The sequence below is a fragment of the Balaenoptera physalus genome (genome assembly GCF_965194825.1).
Source record: "Balaenoptera physalus genome assembly, chromosome: 11".
Lineage (NCBI taxonomy): Eukaryota > Metazoa > Chordata > Mammalia > Artiodactyla > Balaenopteridae > Balaenoptera > Balaenoptera physalus.
The window spans coordinates 69,181,234-69,199,354 of record NC_138896.1 but is presented as its reverse complement, the minus strand read 5'-3'; the positions used below and the strand labels follow the sequence as shown (position 1 = coordinate 69,199,354).

General features: G+C 46.8%; 1 protein-coding gene across 1 annotated transcript; it reads right to left on the bottom strand.

Moving 5' to 3' along the window:
• Positions 1-477: 477 nt before the first annotated feature.
• On the bottom strand, positions 478-17,714 carry CCR9 (C-C motif chemokine receptor 9). The gene is made up of 2 exons (XM_082413888.1): positions 11,878-17,714; positions 478-4,351 (listed from the first exon to the last, which is right to left on the bottom strand). Exons 1-2 carry the CDS (start codon positions 11,896-11,898, stop codon positions 3,263-3,265), a joined length of 1,110 nt encoding a protein of 369 aa, XP_082270014.1. The 5' UTR covers positions 11,899-17,714; the 3' UTR covers positions 478-3,262.
• Between the last annotated feature and the right edge of the window lie 407 nt (positions 17,715-18,121).

Here is an 18,121-nt window from a genome sequence, read left to right as displayed (position 1 = left end):
AAATCTTTAAAATATAATATAGCTGCAGCATGTCTTTAATCCTGCATTGAAGCTGAGTTAGGACTGGGACAGTCCAATAGTGACAGTCGGGTCCTAAAAGAAGTCTTTGGAACTAGGCGTGGTCATTGTGCGCTAGGGTGCAATGCAGGGTTCGTAGTTCTTGTGGAGTTCCCACAACTCCTTTCTTAAAAATCAGAGGGGAAAAAAGTACAGTCCCTGGCATTTTTTTTTTTCTCAACTAATGTACACTGACCAAAGCCTTATCTACCTCTGAACTCCTACTAAGTCTCCATCATGGTGTCCCTTAAGTAACTCTAGGCTGGAGTAGATTGAACAAGTGTAATCATGGCTCACCCCTCCCTCCTTCCATCCCTCCCCCAATCCTCAGCTCCACTGGGACCCCCAGGACGTATAGTACCAGAACCACAGTATCAAAATGGCATGGGATCCAAAATATATAAACAGCTCATGCAGCTCAATATTAAAAAAACAAACAACCCAATCAAAAAATGGGCAGAAGACCTAAATAGACATTTCTCCAAAGAAGACATACAGATGGCCAAGAGGCACATGAAAAGCTGCTCAACATCACTAATTATTAGAGAAATGCAAATCAAAACTACAATGAGGTATCACCTCACACCGGTTAGAAGGGGCGTCATCAGAAAATCTACAAACAATAAATGCTGGAGAGGGTGTGGAGAAAAGGGAACCCTCTTGCACTGTTGGTGGGAATGTAAATTGATACAGCCACTATGGAGAACAGTATGGAGTTTCCTTAAAAAACTAAAAATAGAATTACCATATGGCTCAGCAATCCCACTACTGGGCATATACCCAGAGAGAACCATAATTCAAAAAGACACATGCACTCCAATGTTCATTGCAGCACTATTTACAATAACCAGGTCATGGAAGCAACCTAAATGCCCATCGACAGATGAATGGATAAAGAAGATGCGGTACGTATATACAATGGAATATTACGCAGCCATAAAAAGGAACAAAATTGGGTCATTTGTAGAGACGTGGATGGACCTAGAGACTGTCATACAGAGTGAAGTAAGTCAGAAAGAGAAAAACAAATATCGCATATTAACGCATATATGTGGAATCTAGAAAAATGGTACGGATGAACCAGTTTGCAAGGCAGAAATAGAGACACAGGTGTACAGAACAAATGTATGGACACCAAGGGGGGAAAGCACAGGGGGAGGTGGTGTGATGAATTGGGAGATTAGGATTGACATGTATACACTAATATGTATAAAATAGATAACTAATAAGAACCTGCTGTATAAAAAAAAAACAAAAACAAACAAAACGGCATGGGATGGAAGAGCCAAACTCAGTTGAGTTCTTCCACTTAACTGCACAGTGTTATTTAGGTTTGGCCCATGCCTATTGCTTATTCTTCTAGGTTCCTCAAAGGGTATCTGGGTCTCCTCCTGGAAAAGGTGGCCGTATAGACAGCTCCGTCCATAGACTGCCTTGGGGAAGTCATCCTTCCCTTTGACCGTAGGCAGTTCTTGTTGTGCCAGGACCCATGTTGTTGTGCTGGTCCCAGGCCAATGCTTATTTGCCACCAACTGCCCACACTCGGGGTGGGTTGGCGCAGCCTTTGTGTTACCCTTTGCTCCCCCTTGTTGCTGCCCACTTTCTGCTCACTTTATTTTGCACTGACATGTAGTTTAGAAGTGGGTGGGGAGAAGATGGACACCATGGCAGAGTCTAGAGCTTTTGTGTGCCCTTTGGAAGGGATGGCCTTGGAACTGAAACCACAGCAATTCACAGCCTGCTGGGAAAATGAGATGCTTCCTCGGGAGCAAGTGGCAAAGCTCGTATGGTTTATGGTGCTGCTGTAATTGTCCTTCTTGGAAATTCCATTGGACTAACCTGGAAAAACTTGGAAGATAAGTTTGAACAGAGGAGAAATTAAAAATTGGTCAACCAAGATGATTTTATGGTATTTTGGAAATGTTATTTCCCTATCCTAGTCTCTTGTTCTTCACACTCTAATACGGCTATTTGATCTCTAATTGTACACATTTAAAATATAGAGACAGGGTGAAGAAAGTGAAAAGTAACGGATGTTTTTAAACAGTCATTTAAAAAGCACTTTTCTAATAAATGAAAATTTTAAATGTGATAAATTTGCCAAATAGTTAAAAGAAAGACACAGAGCAAAGGTGAATTCTGTTAACTTTTTTTCAGCCTAATCTCTAAGTTGAAAGCTTTTTTTTAACATGTTAGCATTATACAGTATGAAGAAGAGAAGCATGGAAGCAGATATCCTTGCAGTGGCCTCAGAAACAAAAGGGCAAATAGGACCAGCCCGTTTTATAGGGAGCAGACAGAGTGGACCATCACACAAGCCACTCAACACAGTGAGCCCATAATGGAGCCAGGTTCCCACCAACTGAGGTTCTTAGTCTCCCTGCATGGGCTGAGAGGACCACTTCCATGACACCACTGGACAAGCTGAATCCTTGATCAGATCAGCGTGGCAGCCAGGTGTGAAATCACAGAACCTCTGGCAGAAATGGGTTGGAAACCAACAGAATCCGGATGACGTGCTGGTATGGTCAGTTACCCAGGGTCAGTTACCCAGGGCGTCATTGACCAGTGCTGCAGATAGCTTCAGAACAGGAACAAGGACCCTCACTGGCCCAAAACAGATCAAGGAGACCAGAAGGGCATTAGATCTGAGGTTGTTTGGAAAGATTCTAGAGCAGGAATCTCTAAGACCTGGCATGGTATCAGCCCCCAAAACCAGGGTAGAAATTCTCCAAAGATGGGAGTTTTCATGAAGCCTTGTACATTTGTGGACTATGGCAGTGGCCAGTGCTTCTGTGTCTTCTTTTGGAAGGGGTGGCATCAGAACTGAAGGCACAGCGATCCACTGTGCACTGAGAAATCAAAGCCTCCTCCAGAGGTCGGCTGCATTAACGCTCAGGCAAGTGGCAAAGCCAGGGAGGCTTGCAATGCTGCTCATTAGTCCTCCTTTGAAAACTGCAGGTATTGCAGCCAGGAGCCAATCAGCAGCCCCCTGGGATGGCCAGTCAATTTTGAAGACTCTGGCTTGGCAAATCCTGACAAAAAGTATAACGTTATTCAAATTCATCCCTTTCTGAGTTTTTTATTTCCTTTTATTCACTTCCTTTTCCTTCTCTGCTTTCCCTCTGGCCCTACCAGTAAGGGAAGCCGTAGCTGTATTTCTTGTTACTTCCAAAAGGACCATCCACCTCAAGGAGAAGATCCCTCAGAGGGAAAGAGCTCCCGAGGTTGTCTCCAACAACATAGATGACAGCTTCAGGCTTCCTTCTCTCCTTGTAAATGAAACCCACTGAGCCTGGCTGATGCAACCCAAGTTCTTTAGGGTCTTCACAAGATCCCGGCGGAACCTCTCACCCACAAAAACATAGAGAACAGGGTTCAGGCAACTGTGGAGAAAGGCGATGGTTTGAGTGACCTGGAAGCTGATGTCAATGTTGGTGGAGACAGCACAGCTGGAGATGAACGTGCTGTAGGCATCGATGGTCTGCACCAGCAGAACGCAGTTATGGGGGAACTGGGATAGGACGAAGACAGTGAGCACAGTGATGGTCACCTTCAGGGCCTTGTGCTTGGATGACTTCTTGGCTTGTTTCAGGGTGTGAATGATGATGGTATAGCAGCAAGCCATGACCACAAAAGGGAGGAAGAACCCCAGGATGACTTTCAGAGTCAACACAGCTGACTTCAGTTTGGTACTCTCGTCACTGGGGTAAACCATGGTGCAGATAGCAATCCCATACTCCTTCTTGACTTGGCTGTACAGGAGTTCCGGGATGCAGAGTGCGGCTGCCATCACCCAGACAGTAAAGCAGACCATTTTGCTGTACAGAAGCCTTTTCTGCCTCCACATCTGCGCTCTCGTGGCCTGAGCAATGGCGATGTACCTGTCCACGCTGATGCACGTGATCAGCAGCACACAACTGTAGAAGTTCATCTTGTACATGCTGTTGACCAGTCTGCACATGAAGGTCTGGAATTTCCACTGGTCAGCGGCGGCAATGGCCCAGAAGGGAAGGGTGACAAGAAAGAGAAGGTCAGCGATTGCCAAATTCAGAAGGAACATGTCAGTCATGGTCTTCACCCTCGTGCAGTACCAGTAGACAAGGATGACCAGACTGTTGCCCAAGGACCCCACGATGAACACGAGCCAGTAGAAGGGTGGAAGGAAGTAGCTTGCGAACTGCCTGACGTGGTTTTTCTTACAGAATAAGTCAGTGATGTTGAAGTTCCCGTAATCTTCCATGGAAGACGTGGTGTCATAGCTATAGTCATCTGCCATATTAGGGATCAGGCTCTGCAAGGAGACACAGGATGGCATTGGGTCAAGGGCATGCTTTTGGAGGTTCTATCTGATGATGTCAGAGGCATGGAGCCCTTGAACCTTCCACTCCCAAAGTCTGTGATAAGACAAAAGAAATGTATGTGTAGGAAGTAGGAATTCTGAGAGCATCTGCTTGGATTGTAAATGATTTATTTATTCAACAAATGTTTATTGAGCACCTACGACGTGGTAGGTAATGGGTACATGCTGAAGAGTCAGACATGGTTCCTGCTCTCATGGAACTTACCTACTCTGGGTGGAGACACTCAAGCAAAGGAACAGTCACAGGCTGCATGACAGATGCTCTGACGGCGTGGGAAAGAGGGTCTGGGACCACTGGTGGGCGGACCTTTATCAAACTAAGTGAATGGTTCTGATTGTCCCTTCTCTCTACTCTACCCTCCCAAAAAGGTCCTCAGAGGCTTTTAAACTTTTCTGGGTCCTGGTTCCCCTGAGTCTTCTGAAAGCTGTGGATCCTCTGTTTGAGAAGCACCAAAGAGTCACACATGCACCCACTTACACATGTGCACACACATGAACACACACACACATATTCATACACTCTCACATACACGCACATACATAAGAACCAGGACAGACTACGTGATTTCAGGGTCCCTTGTTCAAAATTTGTTAAGAATTTCAAGATAGCAGAGCATTAAATCAAGCAAGTGACACTTCTAAGCATGAAGTGTGCAGCAGTAGGGGTCACACACCCATGAAACCAGCCCTCACAAGCACACACACACACACATTTACGAACACACGTGCACACAAACATGCCTACACTAATATACATACTCACATGTACATACCGACACACATACATGCACACATTCAGACACGTGCGCACACACCCTCACAATGTGCACACGCGTGTGCTCATGCGCATGCACACACACACCCCTCATTACAGCTTCAATGGGTTCCTGGCTCAGAAGCCTTCCTAGAACCCCGCTGGGGGAGGAGGAAATAAAGGCTGGAGATGGAGCCCTTGAGTCAAGCCTGGGATGGAGGGAATGGAGGAGAGGGTTGCCTGGTGGAGGGGAAACTCGGTCCCGTATCTGACATGTTCCAAGGCCTCCGCTTACAAATTCTCACATGCTCTCACTTCCCACCAGCACCCCCCTCCTAGGGCCCCCATTAGGGCCCCCAATCCTGCCAGGGACCACTAGCTCTCGTTCCCTTGCCCCAAGGCACACGCCTTGCCAAATCTCATCTCTCCTTTCATTTCTGCTCCGGAAATGCAGCAGTTGTTCAGTTCATCTAGAAGCATTTGGACTAGAAGTAACCTCAGATCCCCACTAGGTTTTCATTTTGTTTTAAATATTAAATATTTAATGCCAATAAATATTTAAGTAAAAATATTTAGTTTATGTATTAAACTATTCATATCGAAATAATAAAACATCTTCTACCAGTCTTCTTTTAGCTGGGAGCTCCCCTTCTACACACATTATAATCTCCATCTATTTCTAATAGTTTCAACCAGCATTTCCCAAACCATGTTTTGGGTGGAACACCAGTAGTTAAATAGTTGAGAATCTCTGCTCACTATATCACCTTCTTTGAAATTCACAATAATCATGAGCATATTAAAGGCTCTGAGAAGTCCTGCAGAGCTTGTTTTATTTTAACGGCATGATAGCATAGTAAAGGCTCTGAGAAGTCCTTCAGAATCTGTTGAATTTTGTTTAATAATGTTTCCTAATCTTACATGAGCATGGAACCTGTCGTGTGTGTGTGTGTGTGTGTGTGTGTGTGTGTGTGTGTGTTTACTGAGTGCTTGTTAAGATATCAGGACACACTGAGTGGACTGATAAGGTGCAGTAGACGCCAGGAGGCTGTGGTCTCCTGAATTCTGAAGCTCATGCTGAGAGCTGAGGTGATGGGTCCATTCTGTTTGGGCCCCGACCGGCAGGAAGTGCCAGGGGGATGCCCAGGGTAACCTGGACTACAATTAGGAAAATCTGGAATCTGGTCCTGATCCACCTCTAGTGTGCGACCAAGAGAAAGTCCTACTGCAGAGAGACCCCCGGGGGCCAGATCCAGGAGCCAGCAGCTGGGAACGGCCCGCTTCTGGGAAGAGCTGAGGAAAGCTCTCCATTTTGAATGTGCTTCGTCCCCAGGCCTGGTTCACCCATTCTCAGCGTACATTTAAAGACTTCCCTCCCAGCTTTGGCCGTTGTCTACAGGCCCAGATCATTGGGAGGACAGATCTTACAGATGACTCGTATTTCAGTGAAGATGCCAGGAGACTTCTGCCAAAGCGGGACATGGGAGCCAGGCACCGTCAATGGCCCCACTGGGAAGGGCATCCCCTAAGAGGTGGGGTTTGAGTAGACTTTGAGAAGAAAGAAAGAACTTTCAGGTGGAAGGAAGAACATGTAGAGCACAGAGACCCACAGAAGTATCACTGGAGATTTAAGAAGTTGAGAGGGTGACATTTTGGAGGAAAGTCAGTAAAGCCAAGCAGATGAGCAGGTGTCAACTGTGAATCCACAGTGAGTAAGCGTCAAACTGCTCTGTAGAGGGTGGGTTTTTTACATTTTGCAGGGGTTAAATAGCTTTAATAGACTCTCACATGAGCCTGCACCCAAGGCTGTGAGTTAGGGAGGCAGACAGCATCCCCATTCACAGATGTGGCACAGAGGGTCTCACAGAGGGGACCCCTAGCAGTCCCAGTGTCCCGGGAGACCCAGCCTTCTCCATGGCCTGGTAAACGAGCCCGTGACCACCGCTCCCCAAGACTGTGTCCCAGAGTGGGGACACTGTGTCCTGCTTGAAGCACAAGGAGCACGTTTTCTTGTTGGGTGAGGGTTGGAGGACCAGTGCTTCAGCATAGAATTATATTTAGTTAGGGACTCCCCAGACATATTTTAAGAGTGACTGAATTCACACACAAAAAACCTGGGTTTGTGTGAATTTTATCAAGACTACAAGGTAAGCCTATATCATCCTTACAAGTTCAAAGCGTTGGCCATCTTTTTGAGGATGACAAAGGAGGAATTCACGTCCCAGGCTACGGGGAGCCTGGACAAACTGTCCACCTGCATCGAGACTTGTGCTCATAGCTTTGTCCATGCCTGATAGGTAAATACCCAAGGATCCTTTGAAAATCTTCCAGCAAATGTAAACGTCAATTATTTACCAATTTATCTGATTCCCTACTGTCAGAGCACCTAGTGCACATCAGACCCAGTGCGGAGTACAGGACATGCATGCATTTAATCCTTGACCTTCCAGGTAGGGACGGGCCCCTCTTCCAGATGAGGGGCACCTGGCTTCCGGGAGGAATTCTGAGGTTGCCAAGCCATTCCTTCCTCCCTCCCTCCCTGCTCTCTGAGTCCTAGAGACACTGCTCTTGCTGGAGAAGCTACCCACAAAGGCTGTTTTCAAAGTCTGGGTCAGAACATCTTGAGAGAAGATCAGTGTAAGCATCTGAAATCCACACGGTTTCGCGTGCATCCAAGAGCACCTGCTGGAGCCTCCTGGCCTGAGCACTGCGTAGAACGACTTCCCACAAGCTGCCATGAGTTTATCCCGGGGTCTGCATCGAGGTGGCATCTAAGGGGCTCCCCGTGGAGCCCACCCTCTCCACCGAGAGGGGACCTCCAAGGGCCTGTCCGTAGAGCTCTGTGTCCTACTCACCAAGACCTAGCCTAGATATTTATTTGGCATTTAAATATAAAAGAGAAGTGAAGAAAGGCTTTCGTATCTCCTGAAGAACAGGTGAGGTGTTTTTTTTTCGCTCATGCACCATATAAATTTTGTGACTTAATCAGGATTCCCTTTTTAATTGGGAAACTCAGTCAAACTGGTAGCCCAATTATAGTAACCAAATAAGATCCTTCGACCAACGCTGTCCAATAGGAGTATAAGGCAACTCTGGGTTAATTTTGCATTTTCTAGTAGCCAAGTGAAAGAAGTGAAAAAGAGACAGGTGGGATTCACCTTAATAATGTATTTTATTGGAACCTAGTATGTCTAAAATATTTTTTCGTTACATAAGCATTGTAAAAGTTACCAAAATATTTTACATCCTTTTGTTGCGGAGACTATATCTGAATGGAGTGCATTTTACACTCACGGGGCATCTTAGTTGGAGTGGCCCCGTTTCATGTGCTCACGGGCCCCACGTGGCTCGTGGCTACCTCACCAGACAGCACAGCTTTAGGCTGAAAACCCAAGTTCTAACTCCTTCTCTTGGTCTTTTCTCCCTATTCTGTCAATTTCCTCTGACCCTGTTTTAACGTACGTCCTTTCTTTTCTATTCTGTTGTACGCACCCAGTACGGTGCCTCAAGCCTGTTATGGAACACGAGGCAGGCAATGGAGACGGAGTGAGACAGGGTGTCGTTATTGCTGGGGAGTGTCCAGGCCCTGCTCTCTGAAGGGGCCGACCATTCTCTTCCACATCATAGTAGAATGTCTAGAAATCTTCTTACCTAAGGTTTCTCTTGCATTTCTTAGCAAACTGTGTTGTTCTCAGACACTCTTAAAAACATGACGTCTTTACCAACTAGACCACTATTCGGAGCCTGTGGACCCCCATGAGCAGAGGTCTGAGCCAGATCTAGAATCTTCTTCCAGTGGGAGGAGTGGTGATTCGCTGGGGTGGACAGGGCCCAGACCTGGCCGGGATGGTGTTTGTGTGAAAATGCCGCCATCTCATTCCCTGCCTGCCTAAGAAAACGGCATGCTCGTCCTAGGCTTGAGAAACAGCTCTTTATTTCTAGTTCCTTGCCGATAAATAATGTGATTTGTTCACTCATTCGACCGATATTTACTGAGCACAGAGTACATGCCAGGCAAGGAAACCACTTCCAAAGGACACCATTCGCCTCGGTGATGGAAATAGAATTGGAGCAAAACGTTAGAGAGGTCGATGGCTCCTGCGCCAGGCCTCGCCTGTCGAGCTCGAGGCTGGGATGGGGGTGGGGTGGGGGGAGGGGAGGTCCCTCTGTGTGCAGGGCCCTGACGGCAGCTCCACAGCTCAGAGGTGCCCTAGACAGGGCGGCATCGTGGGATGGCTCTGTTACTCCCAGGGGGCTGCTTAATTGGGGGATTTATATCATTTATTTTGGATGATTTCTAGCATTTTGATCAAGAAAAGAAGCGCATTATAGTCATAGATCTAAGTAGACGAGAGAATGTGTCACAGCGTGACCCGTGGCCGGCCTGGAACTCAGCAATGGGCTGCCTTCTCTTCACGTAAGCTTTTGTTTCTGCTCTGGAAAACTTTTTTGGAAGCTCAACAGGTTTTAGAATGATGTTCAGATGTTAGAGACCATCTTAGAGAGGAGGAGACAGACCCAAGGAACGGAAGGTTCTGCCCCAAACCCTCAGCCACTGGGGGAGGGTCAAGGCCAGAGCCATCCCCCCAAGCCCCTCAGTCCCAAGCTGGGGCACTTTTAATCCCTGCTGACCCAAAGCCCAGCTCTCCACGTGCTGATGTTGTCAAAGTGGCCACACCAAATGTGAGCCACGGCATCTGGGTCCCAGCACCTGAGCTGGGCCTCACGGAGCCCAAGCAGAGTGGCCGTCAGGTGCCCTACCTCCCCACTCCCAACCCCGGAAAGATTCTGGGCACCAGAGGATGCCCTGTGGCTTCCTCTGCCCGGAGCAGCCGGGAGCTGCCTGATGCTGGGGGCAAACCTCAGGGCACGGCCGGGCAAGGGGCCTGCGCTGCCTCCTGGTGCCCCCAGCGAGGCTCTGCCCCACAGGCCTCGGCCCCCGAGCCCGGGCAGGTGTGTCCTCCTCCCCTCAGGAGAACGTTGGCCCCGAAGCAGCAGCCCAGGCAGTGAACGTCGTGCAGCTCCTGGAGCAGGAAGAAGGTCTCCAGAGCTTTCCGAGGCCTCCCTCACCGATTCACGTTGTCTCTGGAAACCTTCCCCCAGCTCCAGGCCCCTCATTCCCACCTCTGGGGAGAGGCCAGGGTAGAGGGCAAAAACTGTGTCCCTCATTGCTCCTTAGTACCAAGATGGGCGTCTGGGGACAGGAGACGGGAAATGGGAGGGGAGGGAGACAGGCAGGGAGGGACGCGGAGTCGTTAGGAGCAGTGGGAGGTGGCAGGCACCGCCCCAAGGTGCTCTGTCCCCACCCTCGAGGAAGTGAGACTTCCACACAGCGAGGCTTGGACCTCGGCGTGTTGACATTTGCCCACAGGGGGGAACCCAGTGAAGCCGTGACTCTGAGAACACCCTCTAGGGCTCCTCCTCCTTGTAGCCACGAGACCTGGAACCTTCCGTTCCTTCTCCCAGCCTCGTTTCCTCATCTGTAAGCATGGCTCTGCCTTTACCGTGAGGCTGCAGGAAAGTGGCACCCTGGCTGGTTACTGGCACATGGCCAGTGCTCAGAAAGGTGGCCACAGGGACGTCATGGCTGTTTCCCAGGGTCATAGGCACAGAGACCCCATCTTGTCCCCATGTAGGTGGTGCTGGACACCTCTTGACCACAAAAGGTCATTACTGGGGTGCATTTTTCTTCCTCTCTGGAGCTGCCTTGCAGAGTCTGGATATCTTCCAAGATTCCAGAGGATAAAACCGAATGACTGAGAGTGTCAGCCCCGTTTCCAGCATCAGGGACGAAGAGCAAATTCTAACTCAGGAGAAACTAAGGGTCTAATTCTGGTTAGAAAAATAGAGACTTACCTCGTTACTTCACCAGGTCCAAAATAATTGTCTTGTTGTTGTTGTTGTTACGGGATATGCAGTGACATATGCAATACTAAATATCATTAGCATATGATAAATAACTTATTTGACATCAGGGGTGGCAACCACCAATCTCCACAGATGGTGGGAACCTACAGTGTACTGTGAGGGACAGTTTGTCAGCTCCACTAAGAAGGTTTGATTTCAATACCTACATGTAAAACCCAGATTCTTACTTTGAGAAAAGCAAAATTAAAACCTTTAGATATTTTTGTGAGCATTTATGAATATAACAAAAGCATAGGAATTTGATTTGATTCTATAATTAATTACATTAGACTATAAAATCACAAACAATTCTCTGGATAATGACTTTACTCACTCATTTTTGTTGGCCTCTTTTCCTCTTTCAGAGAAATATATATCATTATGTGTTTTTTGTAAAGGCTACATAATGTTATGTAAGAAACAAAACTAACATGCCCACCGTGGGTCTTTTAAAAACAAACTAAATGGATTCTCTCTTGCCCTCTTTTGTCTGAGTTTCAGAACAGACACATGGGACAAAGACATCCTAAAGATCATACAACCCTCACCTATTAGTAAAATCTAAAGTAGCATTTTCCTCTGTCCTCCCACATACCCCAAAGCTCTTCTAGCGCTTCACGTTTGCAGAGCCCCCTGTGCTGGGCATCGACCCCCTGTCCTGGGCACTGCTCAGCAGAGCTCTTACCCTGGGAAACCACAGAGAAGTCCTTCCGCCACAATGGATTCCTTCCCACTCCCTGAAAAGCCCCAAAATAGAGTGCATTTTGAGGAACCCGAGGGGCGTGGCTGTACTCACTGTGACTTCTGTGGGGACCATGGTGGGTCAGGTGCAAGCTTGCTTCTAGAAAGAGAGGGCAAAAATCAAAAAGAGGACTGGCTCTTAACTGAACAGTAACTAGTACCTAAAGATGGAGATTAAGCATTAAATCTGTTTGTTCTCATGGAAAAAAAAAAATCCCAAGCAAGAGCTAGAGTCCGTGTTATACTGATGTCAAGTCAGATAGATTTCAAGTCAAGTCTAGATTTCAGTATCATCTTGGTTGTTAACCTAGAAATGAAAGAAATCTCTCCTTTGAGAGCCCTTTGTGGCTTTGACATCTTCCCAGCACGTCCTTTTAATCTTAGCCCTTTTTCTCTTGACTCAACTTCTCTATCAGGTGCCACCTACCCCCATTTTATCCACCAAAGGACTCCAGAAGATGGCAGGACAGCAGTGACTTAAAAATGCGCTGGGCTGACTATGCAGGGGAGGGGCCTCTGGGTAACCGGGTGGCAAGAACACAGGAGTGCGGTGGCGTCTGTCAGTATCAGTCCCTCTCCAGGAGGGGCCCCGTGCCCCAGCACCTACCTGTGTGCTCTGTTTACAAATTCAGGGCCTATTTACTCTGTACCCCAGCTCCAGCAGGAAAAGGAAGTCCTAGGTTTGTTTACCAAAGAAAAGGTATTTGTCTAATGCAGAGGGCCTCCGAGCTGAGATAAATCTCAGCTATTGTTTTCCTGTGTTTTGAATCTCTGCAAAACTCCCCCCTCTGTGACCAAAGGAACAACAGCTTGGCTCCCTTCAAGGAAGGGGTCTGTGCCCGTATTTCCAAGAAACATGTTCAGCCCACCCCAAGCTTCTGGAAGGAAACATTGTCCTTCATAAATCCAGCCCTAACCTGTTGGGCTTTTTTTTCATAACACAACGTTGTAACTGTCCCTGCTTTTCTAAAAGTGCAGTCGTTTAAAAAACATAACATGTGGGACAACCACTCTGGAAACCCGTTAAACACACACCCTGTGATCTAACCATCCCACTCCTAAGTATTTACCTAAAAAAAATGCAAGCTTATATCCACACAAAGACCGATATATGAATGTTTATGGCAGCTTGATTTGTAATAGCCAACTACTGGAAATAGCTCAAATGTCCTTCAAGTATAGCTAATGGATAAGTCACTGTGGAATAGCCATACAATGGAATTGGAACAGCTACTGATACACACAGCAACGTGGGTAAATAATTATGCTAAGTAAAGAAGCCAGACCCCAAAAAAGTACATACTGTGTGATTCTACTTACAAAAAATTCTAGAAAATGTGAACTAATCAGTAATGACAGAAAGTAGATCAGTAATTTCATGGTGAGAGAGGGAAGGGGAGGACGGGGCAAGGCAGGAGGGGGATAAGAGCACTCCAGGAAGCCTTTGGGGTGATAAGTATGTTCACTGTATTGATTGTGTGATGGTTTCACAGTTATATACGTATGTCAGAACTTAGGTTCTGCACTTCATATATTTGCAGTGTTTGTAGCTGGACCTCAATAAAGTGGTTAAAGTAGAGAAAGGAAGAACAGCAAGATCTGATGAAAACTTTGTTTTCGTCCCTCCTCAGAGTCATATCTGGCCATTAACAGGCAAGGAGAGAGGCGGCCAGAACTTCCTCCTTGCACCCTTCCTGCCAGTAGCTTCTCCACAGTGCCTTGGAGTGAGTGCCTCGTGCTGTTCTGTGGGAATTGAGGGCTCAGTATGAACTCGTGTGTTTTAGGGTTAGATGAAATTAGACAGATGATGATGATGATGGAGAGGTAGATGATAGATAGATAGATAGATAAATTTGTATGGACAGGTGCTATGTATTTGAGCATATTTCCTGGCTCTGTCTGCTGAGAGGACCTAAAAGCCATGACACACGGTAGAATGACCTTCTAGTGCCCAGATCTTGGTTTCTAAATATCTTTCTTCCTGCCAAGAAACCAGGATTCCTAGGAGAAATGTCTGATTCCAGAGTTAGGGCAGGGAAACTATAAGATGAACCTGGGACTGATTTTTGCCACAGAATGCAAGTGTTCAAAGACGGTGAGGATTTGTCAAAGGACATAGGCGCCAACTTGATGGGGTTCCACTAGCCAAATCTGAGGCAATTTAAGCATCAAATTAAATAATGATAGCAGTCTTTATAGCACATTCAATTAAATGAGGATCCATGAATCCATACTAATGAAAATAAATGAGTAAATACATGAGAAAAGTAATATCCTGTTATGGTGCCAACTAATAAGTACAGAATGAATAACGTAATTGGAAAATCACCAGTGGATGATGAAATTAGTGGGTGAATGTTTGATGAGGAATTTACTTCATCTCAAAGGATCTCCCCCCAAATTACATATTGCCCCATTGAATTTATTGTTCTCTCTGGGTTTTTTTCCTGAATCATGCTCTAAAAAAATAAAATCTTTGTAAAAAATTGCCCAGTTAAGTTTGAAAGATCTCAACTCAGCTAATTTAATTTTAATACAGCTTGGGTAATAGGGAGATGGTTTTTGAGACATTCGTTAGAAAACATTTCATGTATTTCTAGTACCTGTGGCTTATGTCATTTCCTTTTAACTTGCATGAAGAGACTGAATATTAACCAGATAATATCTGAGAAAACAAATGCCCAAAGAAGGAAGCCACATGAAAGAATGGCTTTGGTTATAGTTATAGGTTGAAAATAAGGATTGATGGTAATGATGTTGGTAAGAGTTTGGGGGAAAAGTCTCCACTCGGCAGTGGGGAGTGTAAATCTTTGTGACCTTTTTGGAGGGTTAAAAATCTTTCAAAACATACAAAGCACAACAGCGCTGACTCAGCAGTTCATCTGCTGAAAACATGCCCTCTTAGTAGTCACACAAAGAACATAAAGATGCATGTACAGGCATATATGTTGCAGCATTTTTTTTTTTTTTGTAGAACCAAAAAACTAGTGACAACCTACGTATCTAGCAATAGTTAATATTCTGATACATCCATTCAGTAAACCACATGTAGTCAATACATAGAATAAAATAGACCCCACGCTGATACAAAGAGGTCACGAAGATTATTATAGGTAAAAATGCAAGGTGTAGAAGATTATGATGCATGATCTTTTTAGAAATATATAAAAGGTTATACACTTCACAGCTGATCAGTACTGAAACGTTTTCTGGAAGGAGCTTGAACAAGGATGACCAGTGGAAAGTGAGACTTTCATTTTTTCCTTTAGGTTTTGTAAACTATTTAAATATTTTACTTTGTGTGTGACATTCTATTTTAAGGGCTATCATAAAAATAACTTGTCAGCTTAAAAAAAAAAAAAAAGCAGCCCTAGTGCTATTCCATTCTGTACACCTGTTTGCAAAACTCGTCCAAAGGAGGAACTCGTAGCCTCCTCCAGCTGGCCTGGAAAGCAGCACTGGAAGAGCAAATCTAGCAAGTAACTTGCTCAGGCTACTTTCTGCAACTTTGGAATCCTACACTAGCTTTTTATAAAGGTTTTTCTTCCTTCCATTATAAATGTGTTTCTGGCTCATAGAAGATTTGGAGAGAGCCCAAGAGTAAAAATAAAAACGAAATATATTCCTCCATGGACCCACCACCTAAAGACACCGCTGAGAGCCTTTTCATCTATTCCTCTCTTCTCTTTGTCAGAATACTTTTTGTCTATTTTATTCCACAAACTGCAAAGTCTCAGAGCTTGCTTTCATTTTCTTCTCACCCCTGAGAAGGAGAGAAAAACAGAGGGGAAAAACCCCACATGTGACAAAACACACTGAAAGCAAGGAACCTCTCAACCGTCTGTTGGGAGAACACGAGCGTTGGACTCAGTGCCGCCCCAAATCTCTCCCCTTGCTGCTCGGTGTGGCCTCATCCGGGGCAGTGCAGCTGCCCAATCTGAAAAGCCTGCTTGTGTTTCGAAGCCCAGTGGAGTGAGGTGGGGGTAGCACACTGGCCCCCATCTGCTCCTTGGTCCATCCTTTGCTGCCTGTGGGACCTCAGCAAGGAGCGACCTGCCCTCCCCCAGCCTTGGTTTCCTCCTCTGTAAAATGCACGTGATAGCCCAGCCTACTCCAAGGGCTTGTTTCGAGGGTCAAGTGCAATGCTGTGCATTAAGGCTCTTAGCGGAATGCAGAGAACTCTGCAACAGTGAGGGAGCAGTCTTCATCCCGCAGCTTACTTGGCACCAGATACACTTGATTGGCCTAAACACTGTACAAGACATGATCCATGTCCTCAAGAAGCTCACATTCAAGTACAGGGAATACATCGTGGCTGCAAATACCAATAATGGGAAATGCTATGAGACGATTTGGGAATTGGGAGAAGGAAGCTGGGTCTCCAGCGCTGGGGAAAATCCAGGAGGGCTTCATTGAGGAGGTGACATTTTTGCTGACCCTTGCAGGCTGCAGAGCAAGGGGAGAGAACATGACTCCAGGGCAGGGAAACACAAAACATATCCACAAAGGCATGAACGCCAGAAAGCAGAAGGTATGTGCAGGGTCCTTAGAGGTAGGGAGTTGTTAAGTCTCCAAGAGTGGAAAGTGCCTATTAAAAAGTTTGCCTGGAATCCATTAATATCTAACCATTATTTTTCTATTCTCTGCTGTCCTTAAAAGTAACCAACGTGAAAATCAGCATGGAGTTGCTGGTAGTAGCCCCAGTGAATTGGATACTGATACTAAAGTGAGTCAGGAAGTCAGGTCCTGACTTTGATCTTTGTCTGACTTTGTGCACGGAGGTTGAATCACCTCTCGCTTTTTTGTTTTTGTTTGGAAGCTCTGCCTTTTTCACCCTGCACGAAAGCAGGGACTCTGAGCTGTCTACCAGGCTATCTACTGCCCCGGCCTGGGCCAGGTGCCCACCCCTCAGGCACTGTGCTGGGCCCGGGGCTGTGAGTGGGTTGCATGTGAGGGGGCTTCTGAACAGACGGACAGATACTGGAAAAAAAGAGGCTGTCAAACTCCAGGTGCTGAAATGGCAGATGAACTCTGGTTTGTTGGGCGAGGGGAGGGAGGAGCGGGCCTCACCCGCGGGTGGCTGCCCCACATCCCAGCCCCGCACTCAGCAGCGGCTCCCCCGCAGCGCATCCAAGCAGTAACAGCCAACTGAGAGCTAAAGAGAGTGTGTTGACAGGACAAAACAGTAGTCACTGATGAGTCATTTAAATTAGAGTGGCTTTGCTTTTTTCTGATTATAAAGGAGTATATTCACAATGAACAACAACCAAAAAAAAAAAAAAATCCCCCCAAAGCAAACATATATAATGAAGAAAAAAAAAAACCCCTCAAACACCTCTCTCCTAGAATAGCCACTGTTCATTTTCTGAGATGCAGCCTTTTAGACATTTTCTCTGTAACACAATCTCACACACACGAACGCACACACACACTCTGAAAGGAAATCAGACTGCACAAACCATTTTCTGTCTTGCTCTCTAGGGAACAGTCTTTCATGGACCACTTCATATGCCAATTCAGTTTGAGGCCGTATCACCAGATTGGGTGACTGCCAAGTGTTCCACTCTCCGGATTCTCTACAATTCATTTAACCAGTCGCCTCTCGGTGCAAAGTTCGCTTGTTTCCAGTTTTTCACTGCTACAGAGAATGCTGCCAAAAGCATGCTTTCCCTGGGACAGTCTCTCAGACCCAGGGACCTCATCGGGGCTTCACTTTCCCAGCCGCTGGCCACCTTCTTGCCATCTGTGCCCCCTCCTGCTTCTCCCTCCTTTAAGGAACAAATCACAGAACAGACTGCCTTGAACCTAAGCTTCACACATGTGGGTGGCAGGCGGTCCTGGAAGCCTGGCCAGGGCGCCGCCGGATTCACCTCTGCCTCCCTGGCAGCTTCTAGCCAAGTGCCTGGTTCTCAAGGCCACTGAGCAAACGAGTGGGTTTTAGAAGCCATCGTGGCAGCACACAATGGAGGGCACGGGTGACACTGGGACGGGGAGGAGGAGGAAGGGCGATACTCACGGTGGAGGGCAGCGTGTGAGGCCCCTGGAGGAGACCGCCCCGCCAGCTCCGGGTCCGGGGAAGGGGCTGGCCTGCTGTCTGCCTGGGACGAGGGGCAAGCCTTCTGTGAGCTCTGAGCAGGCAGCTACCCGACGAAAACACCAGAAAGGAAGCCAGGCCACCCCTGCCTGTGCTGTCACTGGTGGGGTGGCCAGGAGGGTGGGGAGAGGGGAGTCACCAGCTGCAGTTTCCAGCACTCAGCAGAGTCGGTGATCTGCAACCAGAAATGAAAAGCAGAGAAATG